The sequence below is a fragment of the Aethalodelphis obliquidens genome, unplaced genomic scaffold (assembly GCF_003676395.1).
Source record: "Aethalodelphis obliquidens isolate GAN/ISIS:26980383/991018 unplaced genomic scaffold, ASM367639v1 scaffold65, whole genome shotgun sequence".
NCBI classification, from domain to species: domain Eukaryota; kingdom Metazoa; phylum Chordata; class Mammalia; order Artiodactyla; family Delphinidae; genus Aethalodelphis; species Aethalodelphis obliquidens.
In genome coordinates this window covers 7358631-7380616 of record NW_020838009.1, presented here as the reverse complement: position 1 = coordinate 7380616, position 21986 = coordinate 7358631, and the positions used below count along the sequence as shown (strand labels likewise).

At 40.5% G+C, this 21986-nt stretch overlaps 2 protein-coding genes across 14 annotated transcripts in view; one reads left to right on the top strand and one right to left on the bottom strand.

Moving 5' to 3' along the window:
* Positions 1–21719, bottom strand: part of SAXO2 (stabilizer of axonemal microtubules 2) — a 39261-nt gene extending 17542 nt beyond the window's left edge. For 4 of the 11 annotated variants that reach the window (XR_003429215.1, XR_003429220.1, XR_003429216.1 and 1 more), the window contains exons 1-3: positions 21578–21706; positions 19336–19450; positions 740–860 (exon numbers count right to left, since the gene is read on the bottom strand). Coding sequence is in view for 1 of the 11 variants with exons in the window: in XM_027089195.1 (XP_026944996.1) it covers positions 19332–19515; positions 21578–21615 (222 nt within the window). In the remaining 10 variants the exon portion in view is untranslated. The other 7 variants (XR_003429219.1, XR_003429218.1, XR_003429222.1 and 4 more) reach the window with 7 other exon arrangements.
* Positions 21720–21791: 72 nt separating this feature from the next.
* EFL1 (elongation factor like GTPase 1) overlaps positions 21792–21986 on the top strand; it is a 134645-nt gene continuing 134450 nt past the window's right edge. For all 3 annotated transcript variants that reach the window (XR_003429256.1, XM_027089352.1, XM_027089351.1), the window contains exon 1: positions 21792–21896. The gene's annotated coding sequence lies outside the window, so the exon portion shown is untranslated. The remainder of the gene's footprint in view (positions 21897–21986) is intronic.

The window sequence follows — 21986 nt, the reverse complement described above, 5'->3', positions numbered from 1 at the left end:
CCAAAATATAGCAGAGGGAGGAACCCTCCCAATCTCATTCTACTAGGCCACCATCACCTTAATACCAAAACCAGACAAGGATGTCACAAAGAAAGAAAACTACAGGCCAATATCACTGATGAACACAGATGCAAAAATCCTCAACAAAATACTAGCAAACAGAATCCAACAGCACATTAAAAGGATCATACACCATGATCAAGTGGGGTTTATTCCAGGAATGCAAGGATTCTTCAGTATACGCAAATCTATCAATGTGATAAACCATATTAACAAATTGAAGGAGAAAAACCATATGATCATCTCAATAGATGCAGAGAAAAGTTTTGACAAAATTCAACACCCATTTATGATAAAAAGATATCAGCTCGGTGCTTTGTGACCGCCTGGAGGGGTGGGATAGGGAGGGTGGGAGACGCAAGAGGGAAGAGAGATGGGAACATATGTATATGTATAACTGATTTGCTTTGTTGTAAGGCAGAAACTAACACACCATTGTGGAGCAATTATTCCCCAATAAAGATGTTAAAAAAAAAAGGGAAAGCATACTAGCTTTGGCCATTGGGAGGGTTAAAAAGTTGACTGCATATACACTAATCCTTGAATGTGCGCGCATGCGCGTGCATGTGCACGCACACACGCGCGCACACACACACACACTTTTTTTCCTGCATCTATGCATTCATACTGAAACCTTGAATGCCAGTCCAGCACATAGGGTCATTATTATAGTCTATACCTTTTTCTTGTTTGTAAACTTCTTTCTCTGACAGGGAGAAGCCTGGCTTTCATTATCTGCAATATATTTTCTTGGTTTGGCCTTATTATACACGTAGTTTCAGAGCTGGTAACGCATACCCCTGTGAAAGGAAAAAAAGAAATTACCAAGTAGAGTACAGTATTTGTATAGTATTCTTTTTGTCTACTGCCTTATGGTGTCCAGTGAGAACCCTCTTCCAGAGTGACTTAGGTCATCCCCTTCCTTCCCACCCCCTGCAGTGTGGTTATGTGATTCATTTGTTGTACAGTCATCCTCATTTGTCACAGTCTGCATTCCTCCTTGCTTTCTCCCCACCTCCTGGGTGATCGTTTTTATAATTTTACATGCAGTCAAATTGCCTCTGTGCTTTACAGTTCCAAGAGTTTTGACAAATTCAGAGAGTTGTTTGTCGACCAGCACAGTTTCTTACATAACGGTTCCATCACCTCCCAAATTCCCTTATCTTGATTCTTGGTAGCCAATAATTTCTCCACCCCCCACCCCCTGGCAATTATTTATTTTCTGTCCGTATAATTTTACCTTTTCCAGAGTTTCATGCAAGTGGGATCATACATTATGTGGCCTTTGAGGCTTCTTTCACTGACCAAAAAGACATTTAAGATTCATGCGTGATATTGGGTGAATCAATAGTTTGTTCCTTGAATTGGCTTCGTATGGGTATACTATAGATGTGTATCATTTTTCCAGTTAAAAGACCTCGGGGTTGTTTCCAGCGTGGGGTGATTATGAATACAATTCTATAAACATTCACGTACAGGCTTTTGTGTAAAACTAAGTTTTCATTCTTATTTGATAAATACCGAGGAGTGGATTTGCTGGCTCATATGGTTATGTACATGTTTATAAGAAACTAGCAAACTGTTTTCCAAAGTGGCTGTTCCCACTAACGACATACGAGTGTTCCACGTGCTCCAAATCTGTGTCATTTGTCATTATAGTTCCATAATTGCTACAAATAAAGTAGTATAGATGGGGACATTGGAGATGATGGAGAGATAGCCCTGGCAGCTATCAAACTGTGTGCCCTGTTGAAGGGGAGGATGGGGAGGGGCGACATTGGTGAAAGTCCTGGGTCTGTGACATAGGGTGAAAATCTGCCCATCCATGTAAAACACCACTGAGTGGAGAGAAAAGAAAAGCTAAAGTCTTAACAAAATGGACGTTTCTTCATGTTTTATTGGACACTGTGACCCTTTGAAAGGTACATCAGCAGCACTCTTTTTAAACAGCCTTTTTGAAGTTTGCTAACTTATGATGACAAGGTTCACCTTCCCCTTCTCTGATGAATGTTCAGAGGTCTCCTCCTCGCTTCATATTACCAGACTCCTCTCACACAGCGATTCTCAGAGAGGGCCTTAGAAAGGAAGTCTGTAAATCTGATGTATTCAGGGGTTGGGCTTCCCAACCTCTGACTGCTAAACACTCCCCTCCTTTCTTCCTGCCATGCAGTCTTTGTTTTTAATATTCTTTGATTTTTAGAGCAGTTTTAGATTCAGAACAAAATTGAATGGAGAGTACAGAGAGTAACCCTGTACCTCCTGCCCCCACAGATGCACAGCCTGCCACTATTGATTGCCCGCACCAGAGGGTACCTGTGTCACAATGGGCGACTTGACACTGACACAGCATAATCACCCAAAGTCCATGGTGTACATTAGGGTGCACTCTTAGCGTTGTTGTCCCTGCAGGGTTTATAAACTACAAAGCCTTTCTGTCTCATTCTGTGGTCTCATTCTCCACAACAAGGACATGCAGGGAGACAGGATGGAGATGGGATGGGGTGGGGGTGGAAATTTTGTCTCCAAATGCCCTGCTTCCTTCATCCGATTTATCCAAGTTTGGCTTAGTGGAAATTCATTCTAAATCTGGCAGATAGTTAAATAGTTAAAATATTACTAGTTTCCAGTGCTGTTAAAATGTGTGACTGTGTGTGTGTGTGTGTGTGTGTGTGTGTGTGTGTGTGTGTGTGTGTGAATTATGTAGAGCTTATCCTGGAAAATACTTTATTAACAAGATCTCTTTTCCAGAGAAGATTTGTTGCAGAAATGATTTCATGAAAATTCATTTAATGATGCTCTATTACTATGACTAATATATCAATTCAACATAATTTTCTCTAATATGAAAGTAAATAAAAACAAACTACTTCCACATAATGAAAAGTATTTTAACCAAATGTTGACGGACTTGTTCTCAGTTAAGTATATATTTTGAAACAGTTCTAAAGCTACTAAAGACTGAAAAGATAAAATAAATCATATTATCCCATAATGCATCATTGATCAAAGAAAAAACACCCACTCAGATTTTAATTCATTAGGAAAGTCTCAGCATTTATAATTGCAGTCTGTTCTTTCTACTTCACTTAATGGCACCATTCCTTCCCTCCTTCCCTTCTTGGCATTTGTCTTCACACTGGAGGAGGAGGAGGACATAATTGTGCCCATACCAAGCCTGATTCTTCTTCTGCACCTTGATTCTGGGAGCAGCAATTAGGTGCATAATTACCTGAGGTTACCGTGAAAATTTTCTTCAGAGCTGTCAGTCATTCCTTAAACTACTCTCGCAAATGCTTTTTCCTTTTTGGAAGTACTGTCATTCGAACCACATTATTCGCCCCATCCAAGCTCTCCATTCTCTGCAAGAACTTCTAGGGTGCTTGTGAAGCTTTAGAGGGCAAGTCTCATCTCAAATCACACTACTTGTAAGCTCGAAGCAGATTACGTTATTTTACAATCCTTGCTACAGGACAGAAAGTGAGTGTTGAGTAGGTAATTCTCCTAATTTGAAAACAGAGAAACAGGTACAGAAAGAGATTGAGCGACTTAGTAACAATCCCTAACCTTTGGTTAGCACTTTTACTTTGTGCGTTATGTTGTATCACATGACCTGATGCTCAAAGCAAAACTTTTGAGAGGTAGGAAGAGCAGATATTCTTTGACAAATGAAGACACTGAGGCTCAAAGACAAGAGTCACTTGCCTAGGATGGCACAAGTAGAAACTGGTTTCATTGGAACTTGAACTCAGGTGCTTTGATTCCCAACCCACAGAGCCTTTACTTGTCACACCACAATGCCTCTTTCTAACTTGAATACAGCGAAGAGCAGTGTAGCCATCTTGACACTACCAACCAAAACCTGACTCAGGGTTCACTATGCAGATGCCTTGAAATCTAAGGAAAAAAATACTGTTGTATTGAAAAAAGAATCCATGCATCATTTTCAATGAAAAGAATCCATGTATCATTTTCAATGGTGTTCTATTAGTCCTAAGGCACTTATAAATAACTCATATATGAATAACCCTATAATTTCCATAATTATAAACACACGTACAAGTGATAGCAGATTGAGGCAAGCTACCAGAAAGTATGTTTGGATTAAAATAGTTCGGATGGGAATGTACATTATGCAACTCTCAGAACGCATATTAGAGAACAAACTTGGTTAAAGTATTAATACAAAATGGGTTTTAAAATCCTGATTTCCTGGGGCTTCCCTGGGGGCGCAGTGGTTGAGAGTCTGCCTGCCAATGTAGGGGACAAGGGTTCGAGCCCTGGTCTGGGAAGATCCCACATGCCGCAGAGCAACTGGGCCCGTGAGCCACAACTACTGAGCCTGCGCGTCTGGAGCCGGTGTTTCTCAACAAGAGAGGCCACGACAGTGAGAGGCCCGCATACCGCGATGAAGAGTGGCCTCCGCTTGCCACAACTAGAGGAAGCCCGTGCACAGAAACGAAGACCCAATGTGGCCAAAAATAAATAAATAAATAAAATTAAAAAAAAAATCCTGATTTCCTGTAACAAATTTTCTAAATCTCGTTTAAAAATTTAAAACATGATTTTTTTCAGCTCTCATAAACTTTTTCTTCTACCATAGAAAATTGGTTTTGCCCTTGGGAAACCAACGTTCTGTTAGTTAGCTTCCTTTTAAACATGATTTGATGATTAGAAGGCCTTCACCGTGGGAGCGATCGTGTGGAAGAATTTATGACCTCGGGAATTTGTATGTTCAAAGATATAACCTGGAGGAGAAGGATAACTAGGCAGGGCAGATTTCCTGTTTCTTTGGTGCACACTTGGGAGAGTACACGGTTACGTCATCAAATGGAATAGAACCCTTAAAGGGAACATTTACAGGTTTGCAACTCTCTGTTGGAATCAATTCATGTGGCACATAGTGAGATCTGAAAGTGCTCAAACCATCAAACTTTCCAGATGGGTTGGGGATCTGCTGCTCCTGCTTAATATTAATAAATCTTTGACAACAACTTTCCCATGCTGGAAAATCTTCCTTCGTGGTGCTTTTTCCTTGGGAAGGAACACTGTTATTTTTTCTACGAGAAGCTGGCCTGATGGGAAGGAACAACACGTCTGGCCTCATATGGAACATAATCGATGTGGCTTGTGCTGTGTAATTGCACGATACCTGCGGAAGGGACATACTCTTGTACTTTCTTGACTTCGGGTGGTGGGATTTCCCATGGTTGAAAACTGTCACGGAATTCAGTGCTTCTTTCAAATTGAGCATTTTGGGACACTCTGGTGTATGGAGGTCTGCAGATGTTTGCATTTTCACCAACAAGCCCCTGGAAGTCATATCAGTGAGTTGTGAGATCCTCAAAAGGTTGGTTGGTTGGTTGGCTTGTAAACTTCTTTTGGCCTCACAAACTTGAATTCTAGCTGATGAGGTACGTAATCAAGGTGATGACTTGCATCACCATTAAAGGGGACTGTAGAATGTTTGACTGCAGGGCTGGGTTTAAAGCTTTGCCTAGGCTTTATCTCACAAGGTACACAGTCATCCTGAAATGTTGTTTCCAAATTTCACAGTAGGGGGATAGTAAGTTTGTTCTTGTTTATAAAGTTCACTTTTCTGAATGTCCCAAGCTCTATAATCATCTTTTGAAAATTAAAAAACAACAAAAAAAGAGCATGTATAAATACTGAAGAAAACAACCACCTTCTAAAAATCATGACTGACTTTTCTAATTGCCATCCTTTCATTTCTTTTAGAAATCTGAACACCAATCAAGTATGAAGTTTCACTGATTCCCCTCAGATTTACGCTTTTTTCTTCACTTCCACTTTCCTTTCCCTATACTCCAATTTAATACGTGTAACTTTCCACTTTAAGATTCTTGTGATTACATCAGGGAATGGAACATCTGAGCCTGATTGTTGATAGTTTTTGAAAGCCAAGAAGGTTGTGTTTTGGGTGAAGACAGAGTTTAGGAGATTATGGTTGTGTTCCCAGGAACTGGTTGGGATTTTTGCTCTAACTTACAAAATGCTAAAGTAAAACATGAAATCCAGGGATTACCATAAAATCAAGGGCCCTGATGTGTGGGCAAAAATGATGTAGGTATTACTCCTTGCTTCGAAGGGGCTCCTCAAAGAAGAGAAAATTTCAACTCCATTGTACCCTAGGAAGCCTACTGGACTCCCTGAGCAAAGACACAGGCTACAGGGTAACTGGTACTGTCCCAGAAAGATCACTGGCTTCAACTTTTCCTCTGGAGAAAACGGGCTTCAAGGCATTCCTGAACAATAAAGGGTCATCTAGAGGTGAGGGGCCAAAACTGAGTGCTTTCTAAAGTGTTAGAAATTGTACGTGGAATTTAGAAATGAATATCAGAGCTGAGTCTGGGATTTAGTGTTAAATACCTTAATTCTGCTTCTTGCAGCTTACCTAAACCACGCATGGAAAACTGAAGTGCTTATATTTCAACTGAGGGTTATTTAGGTTTTCCATTTCTGGATAAGAAAGGTGGAAAGCTGAGAACTACTACAGAATTGACTTCACCCCAAAATATGTATTTCTAAATACCAAAAATTAATTTATAAAAGACAGAAGATATACAAGATAAAGAATTGGAGTCTAGGCTAAAGTCCATGCACTGTTTATTGGAAAGGCCAAAACTCAAATGCTTGTTATGTGGATACCTCCTTTGAGGAGACAAATTCCTCAGCCATAGGCATTTCTGCCAAGATTGCCAGGTCTTCAACCAAATGATTACTCCCACCACCCTCAAGCTACAAATGTGTAAATGAGAGCGGATACCTGACCTAAGAGCAGGCAATCTGTAGGGTAGTAGAGACCTGTCAAGAAACAACTTGGCAAGAAAAGATGACCTGGGTCAAGCACAGTCTCGTTCTTGTGAACCTATATTTGAAAATACGGAGCCAGATAAAAGTGGGAGAAGAATGTAAAAGGATGCCATGAAGCAGAAGTGGAGAGCTATGGTAAGTTGAAGACGTCACAATAGACTTGTAAGGAAACAGAGATGATACATGGTCAGAGGAGGCCAGTTAGTAGAATGGCAGTCAGAGAAGACGTGTAAAGGGAAGTGAAGATGCTGTGAGAGAAGCCATGTAGCTCATGGCAGAGATGAAGGGAGCAGCTCTTCCCTCAAGCTTCCTCTGTACCCGATAGCTTTCCATTTCCAGTTCACATAGAGCTTTACCATAAACTCGCTTTTTCTTGAGGCACCAAGAAGCAATCTCTGTTGTTTGAAATCTAAAGTATAAAATTACAGCACTATTTTTCAGTAACTAAAAGGAAACCATAGGATGTTATTGAAGACCTATGGTTCCCTATAAACATACAGGGAGAGCCTTTGTTGCCAAAATGTCTACAAGAAAATGATGTTAATTTCATGAGAGAAAAAGAGAATATTTCTCCCTTAACAAACAACTTTGGTTTTCAAAAAGGAAGCAAGAATTTGGAGACTGAGAGACAAGGTTTGACAGCATGTATCAGCAAGAATATCAATTTCAGATAACTGCAGAAAACTGATTTGCCTCTCATAAATATTCCTATGCTCATATGCCTAGAAAATTTATTATTTGCTCTAGAATATTTATTAACAACATTCTATAGCAATGCCTTAAAACATCACAGTCTTTATTAACATCATCTATTCTTAGTATCTTATGACACTTATGGAAAGAAAATATAATGCCATCCACATCTAACAATGCAGTCTGCTCATTTGGCAGCTACAGTATTACCCTTGTTAGATAAGGGCAATCCAGTTGCCTCAGCTCATTCTTTTGCTTTCTAGCCACTAAAATCTAGACAGGAAGCTTGCTTTCTCCTGAACAGTTTTAAGTCCATGAGGTGCTTGCATGTGTTTGCTCACCATGAACATTTCTATGCGGAGCTCCATCTCCATCCTTATATAGCGAGCTGTTCTAGGTTCTTCTTTGAGGACAAAAGTCCTCAGCTGCGTATGTGAGTTCTTTTGGTAGTTGGGACTCTGTTCCCTGTGTTGTCTTATGGCACTAAGGAATTGGGGCCAATTTTTATAAAGTCAGAGGGCTCTATGCTTTCTTTCTCAATCTACAGATCATCAAACGAGCCTCACAGTTTTACCCCTACCTATAAGCTGATGACTCCCAAACTTGAATCTCCACTCCAGACCTCCCTTCAAATCCAAACCAACATATCTATCTTCCTACTAGACACCTCTATACAGATGTACAAGAGGTAAACTGAAGTTTAGTATGCCCCAACTGAATTCACCATCTTGCTCAGACTCATACTCCCCACAAATAACACATCAACAAGAAAACACTATTTTGAATTTGGTATCTCAGGTAAAGGTTTCACCCAGCTAATCTTCTCTCCCTCACTCCCTTCTCCCTGTTTCAAGTCGTTTTCCAATCCTGTCAATTTTACTTCCTAAATTTTAATTTTTGCCTTCTTGAGGCAAACATGGAATGAACAGCAACCTGATGAAATCATCAAAGATAAGAATAAGGAAATAGAAGAAACAATAATGTAAAATAAGGTTCTACAGAATCTATGGTGGGATCCTTATTTTCATTCTTGATATCTGTAGTTAGCGTCTTTTTTTTTTTTTCCTTGGTCAGTGTGGTTAGGGTTATTCAACTTCATTATCTTTTAACAGATTCAGCTTTTGGTTTCATCGATTTTCTCATTGTTCTTCTGTTTACAGATTCATTGATTGCTGCTCTTCATTATTTCTTTCCATCTACTTTGCTTTGGGCTTAATTTGCTCATTTTTCTAGTTTCATAAGATGGACTCTTAAGCTGTTAATTTAAGACTGTCTTCTTTTCTAATACAAACATTTCATGCTATAAATTTCCCTCTAAGCATTGCTTTAGATACATCCCATACATTTTAATATCGTATTTTTTCATTTTCATTAAATAAATATTTAGGGCTTTGTGGGCCATATGGTCTGTGTTGCAACTACTCAGTTCTGACACCGTAGCATGAAAGCAGCCATAGATAATACGTAAATGAATGGCATTGCTGTGTTTCCATAAAATGTTATTTTTGTACAATTTATAATTTGTATTTGAAAGCTGGATATTGTGTGTAGCACAGTAGAGACTGGGATAAATAGTATTTATGTCCAGAAACGGATACACATCTTCACTTGCCAGGGCTTTAGTGAAGGGGGTTAAGTCAGCTCAAGCAGCAGCTGAGCTAGACTTGGCTTTTGTTGTTGCCAGGCTTACCTTCAGCGTACCATCAGCTTTAAATTCCTTTGGCATTATCTTGTGCTTTGGAGCGGGGGGAGGGCGGGCTGGTTTTCTTAATTTCTGCGCCATCCTCAGCTTTAGGCATTCTCTTTGCACCTGCACCTCAGAGAATGTCTCTCTGTAACCTTGCTTCTCTCCAATGGTACACTGTTGTTGCTTGTTATTCAGTGCTCAGTAATCCGGTGGGTGTGTGTGTGGATAGGGTGTTCCTCTGTTGTCCAGGTCCAGGCTCAACCCTTTTTTTAAAAAAATAAATTTAGTTATTTATTTTAGTTTTGGCTGCGTTGGGTCTTTGCTGCGCACGGGCTTCCTTTAACTGAATTTATCTTTAGAATTTATAATTTAAGAATTTATCTTTACTTGGTTTTCAGAAGTTTAACGACAGTTGCCAGACGTGGCTTTGTGTTTATTCTGGGGTTGGTTGAGCTTCTTGAATCTGAAGCCTGATTACTTCATCAATTTTGGAAATTTCTTGACCATCACCTCTTTAAATATTTCCTGATTCTTCATAGTTCTCATAATGTTTTACTCTGTGCTGGATGTCATGTATAAGAAAACCATAGAAACTAAAATCGATGTTATTTTCAACAGAAGACAGCTTGCTCTTTCCTATGTTACGCAGGTAGGATATGGGGCAGGTCACCTTAATCCAGTCAGGAACTGAGCGTGGCTGGCATTCAGCGGCACCTTCAGTTAGACATGGTCTTCCTCTAGTTACAAGTTTCTCAAGGACAAGACCTGTGATGTGTTTGTGGTTGAGCCTTCATTTTAGTGGGACTTTCTCCCCTAAGCACCTGCTCCCAAGTGAGACTGTGGGATATTTCTGTGGGCTCTTTCTAGGCCAGTCCTCTAGCCCACCATGCCCCCTAATCACTCAGCAGACATCCCACAAGGAAAACCAGTCACACATCAGGGGTATTTACAGATTCCAGTTGGTCACACTGGCCTACATGTCAGTTGCTCCTTCCCCTAGGAGGGTCTCGCTGCTGATGCTACCCTAATCTTCAGCCTTGGCCTAGACTTGACAAATGCTCCCAGAGAAGTACACAGTTGGCCATCTCAACTTATCTAGGAAGGGCTCCCCTGTCTCTGTAATTTTAGTTCTTTGCTTCTATTTAAAAAAGGTTTTTAAAAATTTATGTATTTTTTTAAACTGTTTCAGTGGAAGTAATGGCTCTCTGCCATCTGCTATATCCTATCTGGTAGCAGAACTCAGAAATGTTAGTGGCTACCAGAAAAATGTTAAGTTCCTCAGTCTGACAACCAAGACTTCACAAGCTGATCTCAACCTACATTTTTGGATACACCAATCTCTCAGATCCTGAAATTCTCTGGTTCCCACCATGTTCACTGAACAACTCTCTTATTTTTCTGGCTTTATGATTTTTTTGCTCATCTCATCCTAGCTTTTAGGATATCCCTCCTCTTTCTATATATCAATACTTACTAGTCTGTGATGCATTCCCAGACTAGCCTGGAGTGATATCTTGCTTAGTCTAAGTGTTTAAAGCCCTAATTGTTCCATTAATTTTCTAGTGAATTATTCGCCCCTTCTTGTGATATCTCATATTTTTATTTCTCGGATGACTATTTAATTCTTCAGGCTATTATTGCTCTTTTTTATCATCTCAACTGTAAAGTTTCTAAATGTCAACAACCATGCTCAATTCAGATCTCTATTCCTTATAGTGCCCTGCACACAGAAGAGTAATCCCTAAAAAGTATCAAATCAAATACTGACCTATTTTCATTATCTACATTTTAATCTGAATGAATTTCTAAAGCAAGGCTGCTAGGGGTAGGTATGTTTCTGTCTAAGAGCCACCAGTTTCACAGAACCACATCTCCAGAATCTAGATGTCACCCTTCTCACCATCTTGTAGAGTTTTTCGTTTTTGTTTTTAATCATATCCCATTTCTGCCTTTGCTCTGTTCTCTAATTCTTCGGTGACAGTGACAGAGTCTCTTCACATTATGATTTCTCTTTAGCTACAGACCTGTCCTTCAGTAGGTATCTACAAAACCTGCAGTACAATCATCACGCAGAATGACGAATTATTCCCTTAGTATTTGTTGTCTCATGCCTGAAAACCTGGAAATACAAGGATCACTTTTCCTCACTAGGGAAGATGAGGAGAGAGAAGGCCAGAAGGAACCCAGGAATCCTCAACATTGGATTACGGGAGTGGAAGTACAGGAATCTATAAGAAACCCAGGTAATGAGAAGCCAGAACTAGTGTTGGTGTGTATGTGTGTGTGTCATATGTAAATAGTCACAGCATCAAGGAATATCAGTATTGTTGTATTTTTAAATAGACTACGTGGGGAAAAAAAGAAAAAATCTTACTACGGTTGTTTAAAAGACCTAGTACAGACATTTCACCAATTATCTTTTATGTCAAATTATTACACAATACACTATCTCCTCTGCATACCAATAAACATATATCTTAGCAATTACTATATGCTATATTAGATTATAACAATATATTTGTTCACCACATGCATTGTCTTAAAAATGTGTGCTTTGTATAGATCTCCCTCCTGGGCTGACATATAGATCACAGCATACTGATACCATATACTTTAGTTACCCATTAAACTGGTAAGAGTGACATTTAAAGAAAAAGGATGTATTCAGTTATTACCGGTTTAAAGTATAAATCATTACTTTTATTGTGGATGGCATCACTCATACAAAAGGGCTTTATATTAGGACATACCCATTCAGTTATGTCACATATCTAGTGAAAAGGCTTTAAGCCTAAATATGCAATTACATTATTAACAAAAAAAATACAGAAAAAATATGAACAAGATAGCCTATTGTTTAAAAATAAAGGACCCCACTCCCTGCCAAAAAGTAACAGACTCTTATATAATCAGATTGATTTTTGGAAAGAAACTGGTCATACATTGTACAGTCCTTACTCTTCCAAGTCAGTTGCCAGGAGGCAGAAGGTATTCCATGCTGGAAGTCTCGGAGGAGCAGGTTGCCTACGTGGTGCTCCAACACTGTCTCACTGGGTGGACAAGCCTATTGTATTCTGAGGTTCAGTATCAGGGACCATCTGCTAACAGATGCAAGCTTCACCCTCTATTCCAGCCTTTATCAGTATAAAGGGAGTATTTTGGTTCTCTACCTGCTAACTCTTTTGCTTTACCGGTTGGTTCAGAATTTGAATGGAGAAGAGGGTTGCTCTTTATTTGACTTTCTCAAAGGCTCCAGTATGCTCAGTAAAGTTTCAACTCATTCTGGGATGGAAGGAAAGGAACAGTACCGACTACATGTGGCATAATGTGACATATGACATATTGCTTGTTCAGTGGTATCCTTTGTTTTCATGGTTTGAGATAGAGAAAACTAATTAAGTGGCTGAATTTGGACAGGAATCCAGGTCTCCTAACTCTCCATCAAGCAAATAGTCTGTTTTTTTCTCACTATACAATACTATTTAGACAACAGAGAAAAAAGTTTTTTCCTAAGCCACGGAGACTTAAGTTTGGCAATGCACCAAAATCATGATTTGATGTTAGATCTCAAAGCTGGAAGTAAGTTTTTGCTTTTTGGCTCTTTAATTTTTGAAATGGCAAGTTACCTTTATAGGCTGGGACAGTATCCAACTTCCCTTTTTTAACTTGTCTCTCCAAAGGCTGAGCTATTGCCACACGCTGCACTCTACAAGAATTAAGATGCCGTTTGTAGGTAGTACCAAGATCAATCTCCCCCTGCTTTTGTTTATATTCTTCTGGTGCATGGTGAGGCTGTTTGACTATTTCATAAGGACGAGAATCCGACCTGAACTATATACATTTGAAACATAGCTTCACAGGTTCTTTTATTTCTAAGTATTTCAATGCAGTATTAAAATTTTCCAGACTTTTTTTTACTTGAAAAGTCTAAGAAGATATTAAAATGGTGATGGTTGATAAGCTACTTGAAAGAGATTATTGAATTCCTTTATGTCCTATCCAGTGACTACATATAAGAAAAATAAATGTCAAAAATCCTAGTTTTCAAAACAGCTTTACAATGGATCCTCAGTTAATTGGATCTTACATAAATAAAATCTTCAAATAATTGAATTTTTTCCTAACCTGGAAGGAAATCTTAGGTTAAAGATTTAATGAATCTGAAAACAATTTTAACTATATCGCCTGGGTCCATTTTGTCAAAATCCTTATTTATCCTATTAAAGACTCTAATAAACTATTTGGGCACGCTCTCTTCTTGAAGTCATGCTGTCTTTTTGCTCATCATTAAGTAATCAATTAAAGAAATAATTTATGTCTAAACTCTGGCCTTTAGACATGAATCATATTCATAGTGTTGATGTGGGTCTTATCCATCTTCAGATCCCCAGAAGCCCTTGCCAGGGACAGGAGTCATATGGTACCCTAGCCACCCTGGGCATTATATAACGTTATGTGGCAGAGGTTGTACTGCAGACACTGAGGTTGTCTGGTGGGGTGGTGAGACCACAGACTCAGACTGATCAGACTACCTGGGTCCAAATCCTGGCTCTGTCATTCACCAGATTTATGATGTGGGGTAACTTACTCTGTCTATGCTCCAGTTTCCTTAGATATAAAATAGGACAATAATATCATCTACCTCATAGGGTTGTTTGAAGGACTGACAAATGCATGCATGTACAGCATACACATGAGTGTTTAGTACACAGTAAGGATGATATGTTAGCTCTACAAATTACTAAAAGTCTTCAAAATTGCTTTTTTTCTTTGGGACACTATGGACTGTTTCACTCATTGTATCATTTGTTTAAACCAACTTGTATTAATATTTTCTGTATATGTCCATAAGCTCCAAAAACCAAAACTCACTGAATCCCTTCTCTAGTCACGATATAACCTCTTAGACTTGTTAACTCCATTTCCTCACCCCCATCAACCCACTTCAACCTGGTTTCCAGCACTGTCACTTCTCTAACACAGCTTGAAGGTGCACCATGACTTCTATGTGATTAAATCCACCAGACCTTTTTAGCCCTCATCTTACTTAACCTCTCAAGTCCTAATTGACATTATTGCCCACTCCCTCTATTTCTGAGAAATTCTCTCTCCCTGCCTTCCTCATTATTTCTTCTTGGTCTCCTACGCAGCTTCGCCCTCCTATAGTCAGTCATGAAGTTGGGCAGTTCCTCGACACTGGGGCTACCCACTCTCCTCTTCTCACCCAACGTTCCCTCCTGAGGACAACGCCTCTACTCCCACAGCTGCAATTACTAACTATATGGAAACACCTCTCACTCGTACGTCTCCACTCAGACCTCCTCTCTTAGCTCCGTACCAGTTTTTACAGTGGCCTGTTGGATATTCAGTGGTACCTCAAAACTTAGTATACCCCTAATCAAACTATTTCCCCCCAACAAATCTGGGCCTATTGGCTTGTTCCCTATTTTACTGACTGGCATCACCATCTCTTCAGCTGTACTCAGAAACCTAGGACTAACCCTTCACGCCTTACCTCCCTCCTACATTTTGTTCATCATCAACTCCTGTCAATGTTGCCTCTTAAATATCTCTTAAATCCGCTTTTCTCTCTCTCATCACCATTCCAAGCTTTCATAATAGCTCATTCAAATCAATTCAATACCTTCCTAAACTCACTTACTAGTTCTCTCTCCAATCTTTTCTTACATTGCACCCAAAGTAATCCTTTCACACATAAATTTGATCAGGTCATTCTTGCCCTCATCTCCCTAGCCTCTTCCTCACCTCTCTTTCGTACCCCCCTCAACAAACAAACATACAAACAAAAAACAAGAAAGAAAAGAAACTTTCAATGGCTTCTTATTGCTCTAAGGATACAGAAAAAACTGAACATGGCCTCTTTCACTAGCTTCAAATCACACTGTGCTTCCTCTTGCTTCCTCTGCTCCTGCTGGCCTTCTCTGACAATTTCCTTCTTTTCATGCTCCTTCCTGCTACATGCTGCTCTCTCCTTGGAAGGCACTTTCTTACAGTCTTAATCCAGTTAATTGCTTTACAGCCTTCAGATTTTAGCTCATTTTTCTCATTTCCCTGATAAAGTCAAGCCTCTTATTCTGGATCCGAAGTTACCTTGCGCCTATCCTTCATAGATTTGATCACTGTTGCAATTTTATACTTATTTTGAGTGATGTTTTTGACTGCCACCTTCACGAGACTGCAACGTCTGTGAGCACAGAGATCATGACTGTTTTGCTCACCACTGTATCCCAGGTGCCTAGCATAGCACCTGACACTTAACGAATGCTTATGAAATATTATTTAGTGGATAAATAATAGTAGAAATCCCATACCTCTGCTTCTCAAGACATCTGAGTTGTTCTTTGCTCTTCCCAAATACCAGCTAGAGAGGAACAGGCTAAAACGCAATCAGGAAGTAGAGAGGACAGAGAAAGCTTAGAAGTCTTAGTTTCTCTAGTAAGATTAGTTAAGAGTTAGAAAGTTTACCTCCAAACCCAAAGCAACTTTCTATGGAGAAGTAGTAAAGGGTAAATGCACTCTTCATCTGATATATCCTAAAACATTTGACATGTCTGGAATCATACTTTCAGGGCAGACTTCCTGCCAACTCTGGCAATCATCTACTGTGCTACAGCTGTAATGCTATAAAGGATCAAAAGTCCGGTACAAGTCCAGACATCTGCTCTTTACACAGTCTCTTCTTATATTATAGAAAAGTATAGAACAGAATGACACGATTCTTTGTTTGTACAGATGAATCAGCTGCTTTCTACTGCCTAGTCAACATGGTCACCATGAGGGAGTCAAGCAAGAGTTCCAAACCCCTCGAATATGGCTCTTGGAAATACTGCTAGTTCCCTAGTCAAACTATGAAGAAAAGATCTAATGTTTTAGTAAGTGGAAAGATGATGATTTAAGAAATGGAAGTTTTACTTTTGTTGGCATATTTGAACCTTTTGGGAGTTGGGACATTTCTTTTTTTATTTTATTTTATTTGTTTACTATTACAGGCTACTTGAACAAGGCAACTGAGAAAGCCCAGAATTGAAAAGCAATTGCCTTTTAAAGAAAGATGTGGCAGGTTAAACTTTCCTGGTTTTAACACTTCGAGTTGGTTAAATGCAAAATCTTTATTCAATAAATATGAATAGTGTGAAATTTATTTCAAATTTCTGTTATGAATCATTAAGGCATCAAGAAAGAAAGGAATAGGAGCTTCCCTGGTGGCACAGTGGTTGAGAGTCCGCCTGCCAATGCAGGGGACACGGGTTCGTGCCCCGGTCCAGGAAGATCCCACATGCCGTGGAGCGGATAGGCTCGTGAGCCATGGCCGCTGAGCCTGCGCATCTGGAGGCTGTGCTCCACAACGGGAGAGGCCACAACAGTGAGAGGCCCGCGTATCGCAAAAAAAAAAAAAAAAAAAAAAGCATATTCCTGGGATCCACTTCATTGTCTACTGACTATTTTAGGTGGAGCTCTGGAATCTGCAATTTTAACCTTTCTAGATGATTCCAAATCACACCAAAGTATGAGGGAAGTAACTGGAATCACCAAAGCACTGCAAGAGTTGTCTGAAATGTTAAAGGTATAAGTACTGCAGTAAAAGTTTGAAGGTCTCCACCTTTGCTAGGTAAGTAAAATAAACTCTATCTGAAATGAAAAGAAAATGGATAGCACTAAAAATTAAAGTTGTTACAGAGCATTTCAAAAACCCTAAATTATAGAAAGCTGATGTATGAGTTCCTGGAAAGCAAGAACCTCTCTTTATTGATAATTTTACACTTAATGCCTAAGACTGTACCTTGAATACAGTGTACACATTAAGAAAATAGAGAAAAGAACCCATTGAACTGACAAAGATCAAAAAAGCTGAGTCCAAACGAAAAGTTTAGGCTTAAATGGACTTTTTTGTCTTTCACACACTGAGTAAATAGTGAGTGCCCACTATGAGCTAGTAGGCATTGTAACAGGTTTCTGGAAATAGAATGCTGAGGTAAGAACAGACATAGTTCCTGCTTTCATGGAACACTGAAACTAATCTAATGATAAATAATAGGCAGATGCTTTGAGAACTTACATAGGGGACCTTTACCTAGCCTGAAAACTGGATGAGTGTCAGTGAAGCCTTTTCAGAGTGATAACTGAGTTAAGAGCTATAGGTTGAATAGGCATTAATTAGGGTAAAGAGGCAGGAAAAATTCCACGCAGGTAACATAGTATCTTGGAAGGCTCTGTGACAAGAGAAGCCTGGTACTTCCAAGAAATGAAACATGTCCTATGAGATGTAACCGTAAGAGTGCAAAGGGCATTACAGTGAAAATAAATCAGAGAAGAAAGCAGGGAGCAAACAATGAAGGGATTTTGGTATACATTAAATATAATGGGAAAATATAACAGCAGTTTTAGCAGAGAGGTGACACGATTAGATCTGCATTTTAAAAAGGTCATCTTACTCAACATCGCTAAGTATTTAGAGAAATGCAAATCAAAACTACAATGAGGTACCACCTCACACCAGTCAGAATGGCCACAATTAAAAAGTCTATGAATAAAAAATGCTGGAGAGGGTGTGCAGAAAAGGGAAGCCTCCTGCACTGTTGGTGGGAATGTAAGCTGGTGCAGCCACTATGGAAAACAGTGTGGTAGTTCCTCAGAAAACTAAAAATTGAATTACCATATGATCCAGCAATCCCACTCCTGGGCATATATCCAGACAAAACTCTAATTCAGAAAGATACATGCACCCCTATGTTCATAGCAGCACTATTCACAATAGCCAAAACAGGGAACCAACCTAAATGTCCATCGACAGATGAATGGATAAAGAAGATGTGGTACATATATACAATGGAATACTACTCAGCCATAAAAAAGATCAAAATAATGCCATTTGCAGCAATATGGATGTGACTAGAGATTATCATACTAAGTGAAATAACTCAGAAAGAGAAAGATAAATACTATGTGGTATCACTTATATGTGGAATCTAAAATATGGCACAAATGAACCTATCTACAGAACAGAAACAGATTGACAGACATAAAGAACAGACTTGTCGTTGCCAAGGGGGGTGGGGGATGGGGAGGGATGGACTGGGAGTTTGGGATCAGCAGATGTAAACTTTCTTTTCTTTTTCTTTTTTTTTTTTAATTTATTTTGGCCGCACCAGGTCTTAGCTGCAGCATGCGGGATCTCCAGTTGCGGCATGCAGGCTTCCCAGCTGCGGCATGTGAACACTGAGCTGTGGCATCCACGCGGGATCTAGTTCCCCGACGAGGAACGGAACCCGGGCCCCCTGCCTTGGGAGCACAGAGTCCCACCCACTGGATCACCAGAGAAGTCCCAACAGATGTAAACTATTATATATAGGATGGATAAACAACAAAGTCCTACTGTATAGCATGAGGAACTATAGTCAATATCCTGTCAATAAACCATAATGGAAAAGAATATAAAAAAAGAATGTCTGTATATGTATAACAGAGTCACTTTGCTGTACAGCGGAGATTGGCACAGCATTGCAAATCAACTATACTTCAATAAAAAAATAAAATAAAAAATAAACAGTATATGAAAAGGTCATCTTGGCTAAAGTTAGAAAACAGATCAGAGATGCAAAAGCTAGAGTAGATACAAACATAACCATTAGGAAGCTGCTGCATTCCTCTAGGTTCTGGTCACAATGGAAAACAGATAAACACAAGAGATTTTAGGAGGTTAACAAAAACAATCAATAGAACTTTTTATATATCCCCTTTCCTTCTCATTTTTCTCATTTAACTTAATTCTCATCTTTCTGTTTTCCTCAAGTTGTGACTCAACTAGTCAACTGGTTCAACTTAAATCAACTAAATAGTTTAAAGAGTTTAAAACAAAAACACCTTATTAAAACCAGAAGAGTGGGACTGGGATTGACATATACACACTCATATGTATAAAATGGATAACTAATAAGAACCTTCTGTATAAAAAATATAAAATAAAATTCAAAAATTCAAAAACCAAAAAACCCCAGAAGAGTGGGGAGAAAAATAGGTAAAGCAAACAGTTTCTTGATACTTACTTAAATGTTGTTATTCCTTCCATTTTACAACGATATGCTGGAAATTCTTCCTTGGGCTTCAGACTCTGAGGTGGAAGAACACTGCCATACGTAGGATAGTTTTCCAAATATTCAGCTGTGGGACAAGACAAGTCAGAATTTTCATAAATCCTTGTGGTTTCATGTGGGCAATGATGTCGCCTATGCAAACATAAATAACTTATCATAGTTTAACGCACCTGAGCAATTGTATATACACATTGCAGAGAAAACGATATTCTGAGATAGATGGTTGTTTTGACTGATATAGTGAAAGAAACAGACATTTGAAAAGATTTAGTTACATAGTATGAAAAAAAAAAAAGATTCAAACAGCAAGATGAAAAAGTAGCAGATGCAGGTCAAAATTTCCCTGAAGTGGTCTCTTTGACAATCTTGATCCTCCTAAAGAGAGGCAATGTATTGAAATATTAATGAGTTTGTTCTCCTTGGTTTTTTCCCCTCCTTTATTTCAAGCAGGTAGTCAGGACCCTGACATTTCCTTCTTGTAGGACTTTTGGAAGGGCCGAGGATATAAGCTGCCTGAAGTCAACACGTTCTCCTGTCTTTTTAAACACAATTCATGAAGAGATGAAATCAGATGTTCTGCTGGAAATGAGGTCCTAAGAGGAAACAGGTGGTCCTGAACTGCAAAAGAGGGAAGAGGGGACGATTCCCCAGAGAGAGGAAGGAGGTAGAAGATGAGGGGGAAGGAGTTCTTAGAAGAGCAGGCGTCTTTGCCCCATTCTATCAGTGATCCAGGAGGTGGCCGGATATCAAGAGTTGGTTAGGTGGAACCCTACAACAATGGCTCCCAGCTTTGCCAAGATTCTTGTACCTCAAACATAAACTTCAAAGCAGCGGTGGCACCACTCTTGAAGGGATTATGTGAACTCCAGCAAGAGACATTTCAGTGGGAAGCATTACCAATGTTTAAAGCCCAGAGAAGACTCCTCTTGCATTGGCAATGCCTCTGCTCCCTGGACCGTTTTACTGCTTGGGAAAAAGGAAGCCTTCAACATAATGAAGACTGAAATTTCCTGACAGCTGGATGGGAAAGGAACTTAGGTTGGATAGAAATTAATTTAAAGATTAGAAAAAAAATTAATCAATTTTTTTGGCCATCAGGGTTTTCACATATGAATCAAATCCTCAAAGGCTGACTTATCTTCTAATCTACATCCAATTAGTAATTAAAAACAACATTTACCATGAAACTACGGGGAAACTGCTTTCCATCACCATGTGAAGTGTTTTTCCTTTGGAGGGGATTACAGTACGACAGGATTGACATATTCATAATATTTATTTAGCAAATAGTCGTCTAATCCCTGGGTCAGCAAGGAAGCTGAGGAAGGACATGACTGCTTACAGCTTAGGCAGGGCTCACTGACCAATTCTGGGTTTCAGGAGACTACCTACTACCTTTTCAGTCCGTCAGATCCCAAAGGAAAGCAGTCTGGATGGGACTGGGAACGGGAATATGGTTAGGCGGGGATGGAAAGCTAGGAACAGAAGAAAGCCTAACACAGGTCGAAAACTCATAGACTTGCACACCGTTCTACTCTCCTTCCGTTTCCTTTTATTTATTTATTTTAAATTTTGTGGGCATAGGGGCTTCCCTGGTGGCGCAGTGATTGAGAATCTGCCTGCCAATGCAGGGGGCACGGGTTCGAGCCCTGGTCTGGGAAGATCCCACATGCCGCGGAAAAACTAGGCCCGTGAGGCACAACTACTGAGCCTGCGCGTCTGGAGCCCGTGCTCAGCAACAACTGAGGCCGCGATAGTGAGAGGCCCGCGCACCGCCATGAAGAGTGGCCCCCGCTTGCCGCAAATAGAGAAAGCCCTCGCACAGTAACGAAGACCCAACACAGCCAAAAATAAATAAATTAAAAAAAAAATTTTGTGGGCATACACTCTCCCCGTCGGATCAGGTCTCCACACTTGGCAGCCTGACATCCAGCCGCTGCTACACAGGTGTATATCATCCGCCTGGCGCCACAGCGTTTCAGTTTGCGCCCGTGGATAGGAGCTGACAAAGCAGAACTGCTTAACCCGCGGTAGCTGGCGGGTGAACAGCGAGCATCTGCGGACTCGGGGATAAGTGGGACGTCGCTGGGCCCGCGTCCTCCACCTTGGCGGGGCGGCCACTCTGAGGGCTCCGTTCCCCGAGACCCCAGCTCGCTTCCAAGCCCCGGCGGCCGCCACACCGGCCGTTTCTTACCCGCAGGTACAAATCTGACACAGACACCAGGTCCTCATGCTCCCGGCTCGCGGGCCCAGCTCCACAGCTTCTCCGCAGCCGCAGCTTCTTCAGCTCCACCGCGCCGGGCTCAGTCCAGGTAACCGGCGGGGCGCGCGGCTAACGGATGCTCCGCCTGCTTCCGGCGACGCCAGAGACGCAGGCGGGTCAAAGGTCGTGCGTTCTCAGCCCCGCCTCCGGCGCGCGGGCGTAAGGTGGATGCGGAGGTCAGGGGGCTTGTGATACGCGTGGTGTGGTCGGCGCTGTTATTCGAGCTGGGCTGGCTGGGCGGTGGTAGCTGGTAAGTGCGGGCCCGCAGGCGTCCGGGCCCGCAGGCGTCCGGGCGTCCTCTTCCGCCAACTCCAGGCAGTGGGGGTCCCGGGTCGCCGCG